The 15514-nt window shown below is 55.3% G+C and overlaps 2 protein-coding genes across 2 annotated transcripts; both read left to right on the top strand.

The window, feature by feature from the left end:
* Window positions 1-1753: 1753 nt before the first annotated feature.
* LBRM_35_0960 (conserved hypothetical protein) lies at window positions 1754-4123 on the top strand (the record flags this gene model as incomplete). The annotated part of the gene is made up of 1 exon (XM_001568669.2): window positions 1754-4123. The coding sequence occupies one exon, from the start codon at window positions 1754-1756 to the stop codon at window positions 4121-4123; it is 2370 nt and encodes a 789-aa protein (XP_001568719.1).
* A 6422-nt stretch (window positions 4124-10545) lies between these two features.
* Window positions 10546-13212, top strand: LBRM_35_0970 (conserved hypothetical protein; the record flags this gene model as incomplete). Its single annotated transcript, XM_001568670.2, has 1 exon — window positions 10546-13212. The coding sequence occupies one exon, from the start codon at window positions 10546-10548 to the stop codon at window positions 13210-13212; it is 2667 nt and encodes an 888-aa protein (XP_001568720.1).
* Window positions 13213-15514: the final 2302 nt, after the last annotated feature.

Below are 15514 nucleotides of genomic sequence, written 5' to 3' on the forward strand. Positions count from 1 at the left end.
CACGCTCTGTTTATCTTTTGCTTTCTCTGACCCTTAAAGGTAGTCTTTCTTTCCTAACCTCCCCCCCACACACTCCAAATCACTGACGACTCTTTGACTTTACTGTTTCCCTGCGGAGCTGATTGCTATTTTTTCCCCATTTATTTGTGCCTGTGCGCTTTTATTCTTCTCATCTGTGCACTTGCAAGGCCACTGTGGGTGTCGTGGGAGTCTTATTCTCTCTTCTGCCTCTTTTTTCTTAAGGTTCTGCTAGCGGGCTAGCTGCTGCTTGCGTGTTCGCGTACGAGCATCCGTGTCTACTTACGGTTGTCGCTCTCTGTGCGCGGGCCTTTGTGTTTGTCTGTGGGCGTTTGCGGTACGCAATTTTTTGTTTCTTGTTTCTTTTTGGCTTCGCTTCTGTTCATTGTTTTGGTTTTCTGTTCCCCCCCTCCCTCCCTCCCTCCACCCCTTCCTCATTCCTCGCGTTCTTTACCCTCTTTCTGTATTTGTTTGCAAGGATTGCACCTGTCACATTCATCTCTCCTCAGCCTTTCTCTCTCTCTCTCTTTCTACCTCACCCCTGCACTTTTTTTTTTCAGCTCTCATTTCGTGTCACTCTTACACCTCCACCTCTCTCTTTCAGTCTTCGCTTTCACAGTGTGCATAGGTTGCACGAAAGGCCTTCTTTTTGCTTTGTTTGGCGTATTTGGCTGCTGTACCTGTAGTTGAGCTAGCGAGGCGTTTGTGGTTTCTGTTCTCTTCTCTTCCTCCCACCTCCCACTCCCCTTTGAGGTTCTCTCGTGTGCTCGACGCCTGCACCTCACCGTGGACTCAACCCCTTTTCACTCTTTCCCCGCCCTTCTTGTCTCTGTCGCCGTCATCGTTACATCCCCTCTCCAACCTACTTTTGCTTTGCTTGACCGAGCCATTCGTGTTTCTTAACTTTTCCTTTTTTCCCACTTGTTGTGAACGATCTTCTCTTTGTGCCTCCATTAAAATTACCTCTCTTTTCTTTCGCCCTGCTCTCGTTTTGTATGGCTTAGACGGAGCGCAACTGAAAAGGGAAGGCACACTGATCCAGACGAACCTCCTCTTCCCCCCTCCCCCATCCATCCATCCATCCAGAGAGAGAAGAACGTAAAAGAAAAGGAGCTTTCGGCGAAAGCAAAGCACCGTTTTGTCAGCTGAGGACACGGTTCTTCTGACGGTTGATGTTCAGTTTTGTCTGTTTCTTCCCCCCTTCCTTTCTCTCTTTCGCTCTTTTTTCCTTTTCGTTACTTTTTGAGCTCTCCGCGCCTGGACTACCCTACGTCTCACGCTTGTATAGCCCAATCGACCAACCTCCACCTTACTTTTGTTTCACGCGCTCCTCCCCCCTCCCACCCTTTCAATACATTATCTCGCGTCCCTTGCCGTTCTCGCTCCCCCCTTTCGTAGTTTCCTGTTCGTGTGAAACTGCGTTGCTTCCCCTTTTTGTCGGGGGGCCGCACCACGCACCAGAGCTCGGAAATAAGACCAAAAGAAGGAACAAGGGGCACTGAGCAGCCGACTTGCGCGAACCTGAATTCGTGGAGAACAGCCACGAACTCACACATACCTGCACAAGAAAAGGCAGCCAAGTCACCGTGACGATCGCTGGACCTCACGCGGCAGAAACACGAAAGGAGTTCAGAAGACCGAGTGCACTTTGAGCTTTCTTTTCGCGCACGACTCTCTTGCACTCGTACGTTGTGTTACTGCCCTGCCATATTGCACCATATACGGTGACCAGAAGATGATCTACAAAGCCTACGGATCACCGATGAACAGCAACAACGCTCACATGTACTCAACGTATGCACCTCCAAACGCGTACGGCCCAGGGCAGAGCGCCAGTGCCACGGTATACGACTACGCCAGCGCAGGCGGCCACATCAGTGGCAGCCCATATGGCTATCACACAGACGCTTCTCTGGGCACTACGTACGAGTGTAATGTCGGCAACAATATGCCCAATGGTGGTAGCGTCTACTGTGGCTATGGCTCCCGCGGTAATGGCACGAATGGGCGTGACAGAGGGGGCGACGCGACCGGCCTGCGCCACCAGCACGGGTATGATCAGCAGAGCACATGTGACTACGAGGTCCACGACAATCAGCTGAAGGCTCCTGTGGTGGTGATGCCGGCGACGGTGGTGTCCACTCTGGGGAGCGCGCGCCTCTTCAGCAAGCCACCAAAGCCCATTGTGTATGGCTCTCGGTGCGTCGTGCGCATCTGTGATGCGTTCCAGGAGGGCCGGTGCGTGGCTGGTGACCGCTGCCACGATATCCACGTCAGACCTGAGTACTTGGCTGAAATGCGGATGGAGATGAGCTCGTGGCTGTTCAACCGAGAGTGTGAGTTCCGCCAGGCGATGGAGTGCGACGCGGAAAAGACGTTTAGCATTTTCGTGGCGGACCTCAAGGAGGTAGTGGAGGTCCCAATCAGCTCGCTTGTATTCACGAAGGGTCTTTATGTAGATCCGGCGATGCGTGCGAAGCGCGCCCGCGGCGCTGGCAGCCATGGTCATGTGCACGCGATGATGCAGGTGCCAACCAGCTGCGGCCTTTACTCGACTGACCCGCTGCAGTGCAAGTGGGAGCGGTGGTGCAATCAGGTGCACATTGACCACCGGTGGATGCAGGCGAAGAAGGCGGAGTTCGACCAGTGGTTCATAGAGCTGCAGAGCCGCTACTTCGCGCTCGCTCCTGATGACATTTTCACGGTGCACGACCCACAGCTCAAGAGCAGTATTGCACTGCCCAAGTTTAGCATCGCGGGATTCTCTCGTGGCCTCTTCCAGGGATCGATGAAGAAGCTCGCAAGTGTGTGTCTGCTGTTCCAGCGCGGCAAGTGCACGGCCGGCTCGTGCTGTAATCAGATTCATGTATTCCCGCAGTACCTCAGCGTCGCACGCGAGTATGCGGCGTTGGAGCAGTCTCCTGACGCGCACTGTGAGGAGAAGCAGCGGCTGAGGCGTGAGATGGAGCTACTGCGCAGTCCCCTGATGGAGCAGGGGCTGCAGGTGCAAGGAGAGTCACCCGCGATGGAGGCGGCGTTGCACCCCAACATGGTGAGTTTGGCGAACGAGGAGAGTCACAGCGACGCCATGGACCTCAAGGCAGCTACCGAGGACGACTTAGCCTCCAGTGGTGCCCTCTTCGAGCACGTGCAGGTGGACGAGGACGTGGAACCTGCAAGCCACCTCGTCAGTGCCAACACGTCCCTTACACGTCGCCTGAACGCGAGTGTGCCGGACATTAACCTCATAGGCGCGCGCCACATGAACAGCGACGGTAGTTATAGCTTTAACCCCTACGGCAGCGTCACTTCCTTGCCAGAGGGGTCGACGTCGTACAATAAGTTCCCCGGCACGCGTGGCAGTGGGCAACTGATGGAAGGCAATGGCGCTGTGCAGTACACGCCGGGTAGCGTGCAGCTTCTCTCAACAGGTACGAAGGGAATGCGCCGACTGGTGGCCCTCGTTTCGCCAGAATTGGGCAGCAGTATGGTCGAGGTCCATCGTAACGGAGACGATATGGGTATCAGCGGCAACACCGGCGATGGTGGCTTTTCCATCGGCGCGCACGAAAAGGCGGCGCAGCTCGTGGGGGCGCACCGCAACAATGGTGGCTACCGCGCCATTGCACACCCGCTTGGTGATGAGGGAGGGCGCTACGATGGCACTGCGCAGGGCGAACACAGCTGCTCGCTTCACCCGCTCGACTTTGATGCAAGTTGGCAATTCTCGCCCCCTCCGCTCCTGGGCTTTGACGCGTCGACAACGAGTACGCACCGTAACGGCTCAGTTCGTGACGAGGACCCGCCCATGCACACCCATCTCCGTCTGGCCGTCTCGAACTCGAGCTACCCCTACCCTGGTTCCTCGACCACGTCGCAGCAAAATCTGCTCTCCACACCGATGCAGCGGGCCTTGACTAGTGCGGCCACTGCTGCCAAAGTCCGCTTTGCCACCAGTGCGGCGTCCTCTCGAGCTTACGCACACCGCTCCGCAACATCGCTGCCCGATTCTTACACGACAAATCCCGCCATGGGCAGCTCTGTTTCCTCTTTACCCACAACGAGACCTAGCTTCATGGGCGGGCAGACCACTGGCATTCGGTAAGACGATATCGTGGTCGCGCTGTGAAGCAAGAAGCTGTTCTCCATGCTTACCGCCTTCAGAGATGATGACGACACACGCCAGCGGCATCGCAGCGCGTCTAACACCATCACAGCATTTCAAAGTATTCTCTTCTTTTTTTTTCTGTCGTTGAAGCTGCTGATTCTTTTCCACTTGGTCGCTCTCCATTATTCTTCGGGTTCTCACCCTGTCCCCACGCCCCCCCCCCCCCCCCAAAGACCATTGCAGTGTGGTTATCTGCTTTCATTTGGCTTCTTGGCGTGCTCGAGAGACGGGCGTCGGTTAATTCACGCAGCTTTCTCACTGACGCCCGTCGGCTTGTTTTTCTCCATCTCGACCCCTGCTCCTGATGACGTGGGACACCTCTGCCTGGTGTCGGTGCCCAGTAGCCCCACTCTGTGGGGAAGCCAGGACAGCCCCCCTCTCCATGCCAATGCCGAGCCGCTTCCGGTTGTGATCGGGCCAGGTCCCTACGATCTGGGGGAGCGCGATCGATGTAGAGCTACGCATGTCGGCGGCCACGCACCGGGTGGCGCTGCGTCGGAGCGACCTGCGACAGTACACACGGCTGTGCCACCCGCGTGATGGAGAGGGTGCCAGCGCGACTCGAGTGCATCTTGCCCGGCCCTCGCCGCCCAGTGGCGTGGGGAGCCGGAGTGCCCCCCCTCCCCCCGAGAGTGACGCACCGCCTGGCGAGCGGCACCATGTGAGCGGCTGTGAAGCAGGGGGTGAGCAGAGAGATCGAGGCAGGGAGGGGGAGGGGAGGCTCATTCCCCGGCCACCGAGTCGACGCATCGCTGTGACGCGTGCGTCTACGGCTGCTCCACGCCATGCAGTTGGGCCTGGGACAGGGCCGCGGTGGAGCGAGCGCCTCTTATGAGGTAGCGAAGGGATACGTTGGAGAAAATTTCTTCTGTTACTCGGTTCTCGTGGAGAAACCGTATCCTCCGCTCTACCCTCATTGGGGAGTATAAGCAGCGCTGTGGCCGCTGTGCGCAAATGCTCCCAGGGGCGTGTCGCGTGAAGGCAGAATCGATTGGTTTTGACAAGGCCGAGTCACGACGGAGCAGTCAAAACGGCATATTTGACGCCCCTATGGCGGGTAAAAAAGAGGTGCAATCGTTTATCTCGTTTTCGTTCTTCTCGCGGCACAGAGACACGTCATCCCCGTCCCAACACTAACAGGAGAGTGCTTCTATCACTTCGATTTTTGTGTGTTGTTCTTCAGTGGATCCTCTTCCCCGTCAGCGAACTCACTCCTGTTCAGCTTGCCGCAGGGCCATCTTTTTTGGAGGGGCAGGGGAAAAGGCCTCTGCTGCGCCGTCGCTAATCGCTTCTCTTTTTCCTCCTAGCACGCACTCGCTCCTCTGTCCCCCGTGACTCTGTATGTATCATGTATTGGCTTTCCTCCGTGTCACCTTTTTTTTTCTGCTCTGCTGTGCCGCGGAGAAGTTCCGTTGTGTAGGCTTTGCTTTTTGGCGCTGTACCCCTCACGAACGAGTCTATACAAGTGCAAGTACTGTGTGTATGTGTGGCGGAGGAGGGTGGAAAACTGCCGGGCGTTTTGCATGCCGTTGAAGAAGTGAGGCAACGGCGTGGTTTACTGAGTGAGGGGCTGATAGGAATGATGATGATGTGGGGAATATGGGATTAAGGTAACTGGGAGGTGGAGGGGGATTGCTGTCATGCCTCTGTTGCTTTGCCCAACTTGATTTATTCATGGCTGTAGTACATGCGAGCGGGCCGTCCAGACACGCCCCCGGCGCGCGGCATCGGCGGGAATGGCCGAGGAGGGCAGCGAACCGCGCCGATCAGCCCCGCCCCGTGCGTGTGCCACCTGTGCGGCGTCTCCTTCGCGCGACCGGGTGGGCCGATGAGGCACCGGTGCTGGCTGCATGACGAGGCGGCCCCGGCTTACAGCACCGAGTCCGCCAGGCCCCCATGTGGGGAAAGCCTCCAGGCCGCGTAATGGCATGCCGGCCGGGTGTGGGAGGGTTGGGGTCTGGCCTCGGGCTGGCCGGGCTCCTCCTCAAGCACCCCCGGCAGGCGCCCAGGCTAGGCCCTGTTGCCCGCACGACAGACACCGCTACCCCCGAGCAGGGCCCTGGACGTGATCCGTGGGGATCGAGGCGTGCAGTCCATCCGTGACCGCTGGGCGCATGGCCCGATGCGACGGCAGTGAGGGCCTCTCTTAGAGGGCGAGGATGTCGTCGTGGTGCCAGAGAGGTCGAGGTGGACGGTGAGCGTAGGCGCGTGCAGTAGTGGACTCGGCTTGCGGTGAAATTTGCATCTTACGGAACCAAGGAACGTCGTCACGTAGGTATTTCCCTTGTTTTATCTTCGTGCTCTAGAAGGCACTTTTTCTCTCTCTCTCTGCCTCTTGCAGCCCGAAAAAAAAGGAGAGGGAATCTCCAGCTTTTTGTTATGTGTGTGTGTGTGGGGGGGGGGGGGGGCGGCTTTATTTGGAAGCCCTCTTTTTTCTTTTCTCAGTTCTTGGGCCCTCCTCCTCCTCCTCTTCGCTTTACGTCCATTTATTGTGGATATTGCGCCACACCCTTGCGTATGTCTGTTGCCCCTGTCACCCGCTCTCCGCTGTTTGTTATTACCGCTTACGTTCTGGCGATGCGAGTGATCTTACGTACGCCTTTTTTGATTCATGCAAGTGCTTCACACTATACCTGGTTCTTGGGGCGACAAATCGATCAGAGATGAGCTGCTGAAGTAAGTGAACCTTCTATTTTTTTTTTTTCGTTTAGAGTTCACATTGTGTATGGCAGCACACTCAACGCTCGTCTTCCCCATCTCTGATGTGGCGAAACACTTGAACACATCTCTGCTGTGGTGCCTTGTCTCCACTGCGCACCGTGTGCGAGGGTGCTTGAGATCGGTGCCACGCGTACATGATGGGAGCACTGTATCAAAAAAGACCGACAAAACGAGAGAGCCCAACAGCAGAGGGACTATTGATGACTCGTGGGCAATGCCAGAATAGCTTTCGTGGTAGCTGAACAGCGATTCAATGCTCTGTCGGCTTCTGTGAAGGTCCGTGAGAAATCTGAGGAAAGCTCACAAGGACCGCAAGGATGAACAATCTGCCCCTCTTCTTTGATTTTTTTTAATGTCGCCGGCGTCGACACTTTGAGTTCATATTATCTTTAGGTCTCTGTTTGTTATCCGCGTCTTCTGCTGCGCCGGTGCGCCAGCGTATGCTTGTGTGTGTCTGTACGTCTGCGTCACTGAGAGACATCCCTCCCCCTCTTTTCACTACAGAAACCTCCCTGGTCTAAATCCCATTTCGAATTGTTTGTCCTCCCTTCAGACACCCCCTTCCATCCCCTATTCATCCTCGCTGCTGCCGTCCGCCCTCGCATGAGTGCCTTCACCGCGACGTGGGGCCCTTTTGTTATACCGGGTGGAGAAAGGGCAACCACACTTCGTTTTGAGTATGCAGTTGTTGTGTTTGCACACGCATAGCGAGAACGAAAAGAGGTGAAGTTGATTGCAATTCAACAACGGAAAGAACAAACGAAAAGAGAGGAAACCATCGCGGCGTGCAATAGCAAGACAGCAACAAGCAGCGGGGGACTTAACTTCGTTTTTTTTTCGCGCATTGGTTTTCTTTCCTCCAGCGCTTCATCGGCGACGGGCGACACTGTTTCCCCCCCCCCCCCTTGCCGCTGGTATCGTTACTGGAGTATACCCCCGAGTGACAGCACGTCATCAATGAAACGAGGGGCGACGATCAAAACAAAGCAGAAAAACTGAGCAAACATGCAACACCATGTCACTAGTACTTGTATACAAACAGCTCTTCTGCTTTTTCTTTATCTTTTTTTTTTCTCCTCCATGTGTCTCGCTTTCTTTTGGACCCGCGAGTCATGTACGACCGTGACGAGCTTGGCAATGGAAAGGGGAGGTGAGGGGGACGCAATTGGTGGTGGAACACCGAGTAAATGATCCATACGCCCAGAGAAGAAGCTCATGTAGTGGTGTCAGCATGACGTTGTCGACGTGCTTTAAAGGGTGTCATTTCTCCCCCTTTTCCTTTCTGTTTCTATTTCGTTGTAATTGCAGCTGCTCGTACTGTGATGACGAGCAGGTGTGTTTATGAGTGTGTTTTACTTTGTTTTCTTCAACTCGATTTGGGGCTTTCTTTGTCGTTTCTCCTCCAACATCTTCGAAATTTTCTCAGCGCTTGTTCTCTTTGTCTCCTCTCAACGAGGGAGATGTATGCGTGTTCGTACGCTAACGTGATTTTGTTGGTGGTGTTAGAGTTTGTACGGGCTCGTATACGGTGACAGGAACCCTTTAGTGATGGCGAAAAAACTCGGAGATGTTTATTTTGTGTTCACGCTACCATCTTGCCACTGATTTGATTTTTAAAGGTGACTGATGCATGCGCTGTGGCTGCTGTCCCTCAGATGTGCTCCCATTTTGTAACTTTTTGCTTGCTTGCTTAGAGGTTTACCTCAGAATTGTCAAACCGCTTTTTCTTGTGGGTATTCTTTATGAGTGAGCCTCCCATGCGTACAGGTGCGCTTGAATGGGCTCCTTTTGGCTTCTTCCTCGTCATCTCTCATGTGAGGGAGTGCGTGTGTTTTCTCTTCTACATCCCTGTCCTTCTTTATGTGATTAACCTTCTCATTTTCACTCTCTTCATTGTGTGTGTGTGTGTGTTTGCATGTCTGTGCATGTATGTATGTGTGCGTGTGCGTGTGTGTGTGTTCCTTTTCATATCAGCTTACCCATTTTCAGCTTTGGTGTCTCTGTCTGGCCGACTCCCTCAGTGCTTCTTTTTCAGCCTTCTCCTCGTCTTGTTTTTTTCCGTCTCGACCCCTGCTCCTGATGACGTGGGACACCTCTGCCTGGTGTCGGTGCCCAGTAGCCCCACTCTGTGGGGAAGCCAGGACAGCCCCCCTCTCCATGCCAATGCCAAGCCGCTTCCGGTTGTGATCAGGCCAGGTCCCTACGATCTGGGGGAGCGCGATCGATGTAGAGCTACGCATGTCGGCGGCCACGCACCGGGTGGCGCTGCGTCGGAGCGACCTGCGACAGTACACACGGCTGTGCCACCCGCGTGATGGAGAGGGTGCCAGCGCGACTCGAGTGCATCTTGCCCGGCCCTCGCCGCCCAGTGGCGTGGGGAGCCGGAGTGCCCCCCCTCCCCCCGAGAGTGACGCACCGCCTGGCGAGCGGCACCATGTGAGCGGCTGTGAAGCAGGGGGTGAGCAGAGAGATCGAGGCAGGAGGAGGGGAGGCTCATTCCCCGGCCACCGAGTCGACGCATCGCTGTGACGCGTGCGTCTACGGCTGCTCCACGCCATGCAGTTGGGCCTGGGACAGGGCCGCGGTGGAGCGAGCGCCTCTTATGAGGTAGCGAAGGGATACGTTGGCGCTATAGATGTCTCTCTGAGCTATTCGGTATGTGTGAGTGTCTGTGTTCTTGTGAAGCGCTCCCTCCTGCTTTTCTGTGGTGCATTTTTTTGTTTGAAGGTGACCATTCATGGCATCGCATTGATGTGCGTTTACTGATGCAATTTGGGTGCTGGAAAGCTAAAGGCAGTTGAAAGGACAAATGCACGAAGTGAAGGGAGTGTAGTCGCCCGTCGTGCCGAAAGACGTACCTGCTGAGCAGTCGCTTCTCTCCTCTTTGTGTCTTCTAGCCTCTCACTGTGAAGGATGCGGGCGCGTGTGTATCTCGCGTCGTTGTCTCTTAGTGTAGTGTTGGTCGCACTTCTTTTTCTTTCTCTTGAGTATCAGGAGGAAAAATGTTTCCCCTTTACAAAGCTTTGCATATGATCAAGATACAGGGGACAAGACTGTGTGCACGAGCCCAGAACTGTTTAGCTCTGCTCTGTCTCTGAGCGAGGAAGGCGGACCTCCTCCCCTTCCCCCTACACTCCGGGGCTTGCCGTCGGCACAGTGCGGAAGCGAGGACTTTAAGGGGACTAGTGCACATGAAAGTAGGGAGAGAAAGGCGGATGGGGTGGAAGGGTAAAACCATCGTTCTTCGCGTCGTGTACTCCGTGCTTCATGTCTCCCTTCTTCCTTAACCTTGCGCTTTCTCTCTTGTACCACCTCCCTCTCTATTCCATGGCACTCTTTCCTTTTTTTTTTTCGCCACCCCTTCATCTCACGCTTCAACTCCTCCCTCCACTCCTATCCTTAGAACCACAGCAAGACAAGCACTTCATGGTTATTTTCAAAGAGTGTATGCCGTTGAAGGTGGCTAGGGTTTGAATGCGTCCCATTGTTGCTTTTACCGTGAGCAACGGCACTTACGGTGCTTTCATTTGTCGATCTCTCGATCTCCCTCTCTCTCGCGCGCGCACTTTTTCATTCTTGCGTTGCGATCTTAGTGCCTCTGAAGTTCTGTGTTGCCTACGTGCAGTGTTGGCTGCCCCATGTGGACTGCGCTAGTAGACATGGGCGGCAGAGGTGTAGAGGTGCGTCTCCCTCCAGGTGCCTATCGCGCCACGTATTCGGCTCCACCGATAGGTACTAACGACGATGCCGCTTGCGCTTCAACTTCGGCAATATCACCGAAAGGCTCTATGACGACCCTGTCTAACACACGGCGCCGCTTTCATCAACTTCGAGATCTTCGACGGGAGCTCAGTGGCCGCCCTCGGTCAGACACTGACGCTTTGTCAGCAACAGAGGCGCCTACAATAAACACATCATCTGCGGCCTCTTCACTACCGCCCGCGGCTACCTTAGCTCGTGCGTCGTCTTCTCTGACAAGTACGCCATCGGCTGCCTCCCATGTACTGCCATTTCACCGACTCTCGGCGGATGATCCCGTCACGCGCTCTGTCTTGCGCACTGCCGCGGCCGAGCGCGCCCTACGCCTACAACAGGCTGAAAATGATGAGCTGAAGCGAGCGGTGGTGACGTGGCAACAAGAGGCCGCACAGATGCAGTGCTTGATTGACCGTCTCTCCACCGAGCTCAGCGACATGAGCCAGACGGTGCTGCGGCAGACGGCCACTTTGAAGTCGATGGGGTCCGAAATGGACCGGCGAGACGCGTACCACTTGATTAAAGAGAAGCGTAGCAGTCAAGCAGCGACTTCGGCCGTGGCGACTGCAAATACCTCATCAGGTACGTTGTCTTCGCAATCCTCGTTAAACGAGCAGCAGCAACTTGTGCAACTCAGGCAGAAGATAGAGGAGCTGACGAAGGAGAAGACAGAGCTGCAACAGCAAGTGAGCCACTTTTCGCCTCACCATGGCGGCAAGCTGAGCAGCACACTGGCGATCGAGGAAATTGAAAAAGATGATGATGCAACGGGAGAGGGGACCGGAGGTGGCAGGTGGGTGCCATCTGCGCGAGTGGAGTTGCAGAAGCTGGTACATGCTCTCGCTGCTATACTCCGGACTGGCGCGTCGCCAATCGCGTGCGTTGGCGCAGATACTGAACCTGTTTACGAGGTGGAGTTGAGTTGCAGTACATGCCTGGTCCCACGTAGCACGCAGCGCAACCCTAATGACCCTGCGCTGGAACCTGCAAAGGCTAACTCTGTCGTCTGCATCTGCGGTCCATACAACATGCACGATGTTCTTCTGCGCGTTCAGCCAGTTGCAGAAGCTCCAATGACCGAGATACGACGCTCTCACATGCTGGGAGAAGTGTCGCTGCAGAGCCCCAGGAGGTGCGTCTTGTACGCTATGCAGAACACATGCAGTGTCGTGAGGATCTGCCTGTATGAAAGCGCGGCCGATACGGAGGTCCAAAAGGGAGCATCTTGCAGTGCTCATTCACCAGCACCTGCTGCCACGGCAGCTATTGCCGTGCATACTTTGATCGCAACCGCCCTAGCCAGCCGCCGCGAGCTGGAGGCGATGCCTGCTACCTACAACGTACACACAGTCCATCTTGCCGATGAGAGGGGTGCACCGCGCGGCACCTTCACATTCCGAGTAAGAGTGACGGAGGTGCAGCATCGCCGTTACCGCGGCTACGGAGGGGTCAATTTTATCGACAGCGATTCCGTCGGCTGCCGATGTACGCCACCCTTTTTGTCACCTCTAGCGGGAGAGTCCGGCGATATTGGAATCCTTGAGCGAGGCGCGGCGCCACGCAGCAGTGCTGATGCTAACCGAGCGGATGGTGAGAGCGTCACCAAGCACTCGCCGCCTCCGCAGAGTCGTGAGCCTATGCTTTCCCCCTCCCGCGACGACGACGCCATACCCGTCGAAGGACAGCGCCTCTCTGCGTACTCCCCGTACTGCTGCTCAACTGCCTCACCCGTCCCCGCTGACGACAATAACTCAAGCAACTCCTCGAAGGACGCGATGGGCATACTGGAGCAGATGGAGGGACAATCAAGGCTGCCGCCTGCACTCCTTGTTCCCGCAGAGGCCTCTGAGAACACGCTGCCTCCTGCAGCTGCAATGCCCTCCGGTAGTGGGTTTAACATCCCCGAAGCACCCTGTGGAATCAGCAAGACACAGGTCAGGGACGGTGCAGCGCCAATCGTGACGAAAACTACCGTAGAATTGCCTGTGCGTGCAGCAACAGCCACCCTGCCACCAGGCGTCGGCACGTCGCCCCCTTCTCCCTCAACAGTAGCTCTCCTCTCCACTCCCAGTGCAACCAGTCATTTTTGGCTACCGGCACCACCTCTAGCCATAGTGCCCTCTCCACCATCGTCGACTGTACCCATCGAAATACCTGCTGCTCCAGCTACTTGTGTGATGCGAATGCATATCAAGGAGGTACGTTATCTGCACGAGGACTGTGGTGACGAGGTGGTAGGGGGCATGCTGGACCATTGCTCTCTGCAGGTGGCCGTCCGCGTAGATGGTGAACTTGTTTTCACTACACCAACACGACTGAACCCGTCTCATGCCATGTGGAATGCCGAGGAGGGCAGTTTCACGAGTACGCTCACAAGTGGGCAGGAGGTGCGCTTTGAGGTCCGTGGTGGCGACGCGGAGGGGAGCCGCGGAGTTTTGCCCGCGTCAGAGATCTTAAATGCCAGTGGGGAGAGGGAGGTGGCCTTAGTGTTCGCCAACAGTGGTACGTCTTGTGGACTTCTGACAGTGGCTTTCGAAGGACCGGTGTAGGCTCACTACGCTATGTGTGCAAAACACCCTCGCATAGTCACACGACACCCTTCGGGTTCATAGATGCCCCCCCCCCCCCACACACACACACATGTACACACATGCACACATACAAAACTACGGCGAACGCAGCAGGGGCCGGGGGTAAGCGGTGGTTTGAGCTGAAGGATGAGCTGGTGCTGTTGAATACGTGTTTTTTTCCCCCTTTTTGTTCTTGTTTCTCTCTTCCTCCACCATCAATGCAGAGCGGCCTGGCTGGTGTTTTCGCGTCCTTCCTCTGCTTCTTGCACTGCATGTGCGCGTGTCTGTCCAGAGCAGCAACCGAGAAGGACCAAGGGCATGGTAGGGATTCGGTAGGCCTGCGCCGCCGTTTCATAGCTTCATGGCAGTGTCTGTGCCTCAAAGGAGACGAAAACATCTGCCCAGTAGCGAACGCACAGGAGCCAAGGAAAAAAAAGAGAAACGCAATCACACAAGCACACATGAGCGACGTGCTGTAGCGTCTCCCACTGCTGCACGGCACGATGCGTGCGCGTGTGTTTGTTGGTGAGCTTCGATGCACCATTATGCAATTTTCCCCTTCACCAGCAGCTGTTTCCACGCTTTAGCTGCGTCGAATACAGCGGGCGGGTCTAGCTACAACAGTACGCCTCTAATATGATGACGCCTGCGTCTTTCACGACATCTTCGCCCACGCTCCTCTTTTTCTCTGCGACACCTTGCTTACCTCTTGCCATGTGATGTGCGCCTTTACCATTATGATGAGAGGGGAAGGGAGAGCTCGTGCCGTGAACACGCACATCACGCGGCTCTTCTTGTCTTATTTTCTTCACAAAGAAGTATCTGATTGGCTCCTTTTTTGCAGAGCGGGTAAAGCGCGAGTTTTGCCTCCGCTCTCACTCTCTACCACTCGCTCGCGCCGCCTTGTTCTTTGTATCCCATTGTGGCTCTTCACCGACACGCTGTCTGTGCTCATCTCGTCAGCGACGGTGTGCGTGTGCGGCTGGTGGGACTGGAATAACGCACTCCCACTGGTGAGCTCGCTGGAGCGACACGAACCTCTGATCGTCCGTGTGGGGCGAAGCTCCCCCAAAACGAAAAAAAAATTAATCTTTCTTTGTGGTAATAAAGTTTGTGTTCATGGGTGCACGGCACGTCAGTCTTCATCGCTCACCTTCTCTGCGCTTTTCTCTCTTCTTTCTGTGTGCGTTCGTGTGTGTGTGTGTGTCCGTGAAGAACGTCAACGAGGAGTGGAGAGGGTGACTGCGTAGTCTCAATCACATCCTTTCTGTTCTGCACTTCCTCTCGCGGTATCTGCTCGGGATTCTCGCCAATTCTTCTCGCCACCGCCACCGCTGTGATATTGGACAGCACAACTTGCCTTTCCTTCCTTTTGCGTGTGGGCGTGTGTGATCTCCTCTTTGGGTTTCTCTTCGTCTGCCTCGTGTAGGCGTGTTGTGCCCTTTTTTCCATATTTTGCTTCCCTGACTACGTTTCATCTGCCACAAAACCCCCTTTTCTTCCTCGTGAACTTCAGCAGCTGCCGTACACGCGCACACACAGACACGCATATTTGCGCACGGTTACCAAGGGACACCTGCAATAAGGGGGGGGGGCGATAACGGCAGGATACGGGGGGGGTACTTCTGCCAAGAGTCGTCACCCTAACCCTTGACATACACATCCACCTACCCACACACACGCGCCAGCACGGACTCGCTAAACACAAGGAGGTCATCACACCGTTCAGTAACGCGAAGGAAAGAAAGTCAAAGTGGTGTTTCCTCAGCTACATTCGTGTGCTTTCTTTCGTTGATGCGATATCCCTGTGCGTGGCTGTGCATGTGTGTGTACATCTCTCCCTCGTTCTCTACCGTTTTTTTTTTTTCGTTTTATTCAGCACTACTGCATCGTTTCTCATTGTCTGGACTTGCGTACGTGCGACATCAGTATATGCGAGGGGCTTGCATGTGCCGAGTCGCTACAACACCCACAGAGCGATACCAACAAAAGTGGTGGAGGAAGCGACGTGGAGGCGCCGCGTGCGTGCGTTGTTTAAGTGTGTCTTTCATTACCTCATGGTCTCTCAGTGTGGTCAAGAATGTCGCGACTGAAGATCAACCTGGAAGCCATCGAGCGTGATGGAGCTAGCGTAACAGAGGGCTTCTGCGCCGATGGTGTCCGTATCGGCTCGCTTCTTGTCTCGTCTGAAGGAGTGCGGGACAGTCAAGGCAATTCGTACGTGCTCTCTCTTAGTGATCCTTGAGGTAGTCCCGGAAACAGAGGGCGGGTTCTTAGGCAA

Source organism: Leishmania braziliensis, chromosome 36, assembly GCF_000002845.2.
Source record: "Leishmania braziliensis MHOM/BR/75/M2904 complete genome, chromosome 36".
Taxonomy (NCBI): Eukaryota; Euglenozoa; class Kinetoplastea; order Trypanosomatida; family Trypanosomatidae; genus Leishmania; species Leishmania braziliensis.